At 46.0% G+C, this 2,500-nt stretch overlaps 1 protein-coding gene across 1 annotated transcript in view; it reads left to right on the forward strand.

Annotated features, from left to right (window-relative positions):
* The window catches only part of LOC129831719 (neuronal-specific septin-3-like), a 74,090-nt gene that overhangs the window by 9,851 nt on the left and 61,739 nt on the right, over positions 1–2,500 (forward strand). Inside the window, exon 2 of the mRNA XM_055895113.1 lies at positions 904–1,269. Within this exon, the coding sequence (XP_055751088.1) occupies positions 904–1,269 (366 nt within the window). The remainder of the gene's footprint in view (positions 1–903; positions 1,270–2,500) is intronic.

The following is a 2,500-nucleotide window of genomic DNA, read 5'->3' on the forward strand; positions in this document are numbered from 1 at the left end:
CAAAAAGGTTCTGAGAGTTGAGTCTCTTTCTTCTGCGCACACACACACACACACACACACACACACACACACACACACACACACACACACACACACACACACACACACACACACACACACACACACACACACACACACACACACACACACACACACACACACACACACACACACACACACACACACACACACACACACACACACACACACTCTCTCTCTCTCTCTCTAAAGACTGATTGGCATGTATGATATCAAAGAATGCTGTGATCAAATGATGTTGTGTGTCCACACATGTCTTTGGGTGTGTGTCTCCTCCCTCTGTCTTTCAGCCGTTCATCCAGTCACTAACCATTCCCCCTCTCTCTCTCTCTCTCTCTCTCTCTCTCTCTCTCTCTCTCTCTCTCTCTCGCTCTCTCCTCGCTCTCTCTCTCGCTCTCTCTTTCGCTCTCTCTTTCGCTCTCTCTTTCGCTCTCTCTTTCGCTCTCTCTCTCTCTCTCTCTCTCTCTCTCTCTCTCTCTCCTCTCTCTCTCTCTCTCTCTCTCTCTCTCTCTCTCTCTCTCTCGCTCTATCTCTCTCGCTCTCTCTCTCGCTCTCTCTCTCGCTCTCTTTCGCTCTCTCTTTCGCTCCCTCTCTCTCTCTCTCTCTCTCTCTCTCTCTCTCTCCTCTCTCTCTCTCTCTTCTCTCTCTCTCTCTCTCTCTCTCTCTCTCTCTCTCTCTCTCTCTCAATTTTCAATTCAATTCAATTCAATTTGCTTTATTGGCATGACGTAACAATGTACATATTGCCAAAGCTTATTTACAATATAAAAATGAGAATCAAATGGTCAACGGGACAACAGTAACAACAATAACTAAGTGTCAAAATAACCAATAACCATCTCTCTCTCTCTCTCTCTCTCTCAGACACAACTAAGGTGCTGGAGCAGGAGATACCCGCCTCGATGGAGGACAGAGGGATGGAGGAAGTGAAAGCAGTAGAAGATAAAGCAGCAGCAGAGAAAGCTGTGGAGGAGAGAGTAGCGCAGGAGAAGACAGAGGACAGCACAGCGCAGAATAAAGGGACAGAGGAGAGAGAGATGGAGGGAGAAGTCAACGTAGAGAGAGAGATAGAGGTAGAGGTTGTGACCCCTTGCCCTACAGAGAGCCATGGTCTCCAGGGAACCATTAAAGGTCATGACCTCTTCGGCTATGTGGGCATCGAGGCTGTTCTGGACCAGATGAGACGCAAGACCATGAAGGCTGGCTTCGAGTTCAACATCATGGTAGTGGGTGAGTCGACAAACACACGCGCACGCACACACACACACTTACACACACACACACACACACACACACACACACACACGCACACACAGACAAACACACACACACACACACACACACACACACACACACACACACACACACACACACACACACACACACACACACACACACACACACACACACACACACACACACACACACACACACACACACACACGCACACATTGATATCCTCATACAGTTCAGTCCAGTCAGCTCGCTGTGCAACCTGATCTCTCAGTTTCTCAAAGTTTCACTTTCGAAATTCAACATAATATGGAAGTCTAAAATTGATGCATTAATTCCATGTAGTTACAGGGTTCATTCCATGTAGTTACAGGGTTCATTCCACGTAGTTACAGGGTTCATTCCACGTAGTTACAGGGTTCATTCCACGTAGTTACAGGGTTCATTCCACGTAGATACAGGGTTCATTCCACGTAGTTACAGGGTTCATTCCACGTAGATACAGGGTTCATTCCACGTAGTTACAGGGTTCATTCTACGTAGTTACAGGGTTCATTCCACGTAGTTACAGGGTTCATTCCACGTAGTTACAGGGTTCATTCCACGTAGTTACAGGGTTCATTCCACGTAGTTACAGGGTTCATTCCACGTAGTTACAGGTTTCATTCCACGTAGTTACAGGGTTCATTCCACGTAGTTACAGGGTTCATTCCACGTAGTTACATGGTTCATTCCACGTAGTTACAGGGTTCATTCCACGTAGTTACAGGGTTCATTCCACGTAGTTACAGGGTTCATTCCACGTAGTTACAGGGTTCATTCCACGTAGTTACAGGGTTCATTCCACGTAGTTACAGGGTTCATTCCACGTAGTTACAGGGTTCATTCCACGTAGTTACAGGGTTCATTCCACGTAGTTACAGGGTTCATTCCACGTAGTTACAGGGTTCATTCCACGTAGATACAGGGTTCATTCCACGTAGTTACAGGGTTCATTCCACGTAGTTACAGAGTTCATTCCACATAGTTACAGGGTTCATTCCAAATAGTTACAGGGGTCATTCCACGTAGTTACAGGTTAAAACAGAAACAACTCAAAGGGTTAAGGTTAGGTATTCATTCCTAGTGGTTAAGGTTAGGTATTCATTCCTAGTGGTTAAGGTTAGGTATTCATTCCTAGTGGTTAAGGTTAGGTATTCATTCCTAGTGGTTAAGGTTAGGTATTCAT

This window comes from Salvelinus fontinalis, chromosome 2, assembly GCF_029448725.1.
Source record: "Salvelinus fontinalis isolate EN_2023a chromosome 2, ASM2944872v1, whole genome shotgun sequence".
Classification (NCBI taxonomy): Eukaryota; Metazoa; Chordata; class Actinopteri; order Salmoniformes; family Salmonidae; genus Salvelinus; species Salvelinus fontinalis.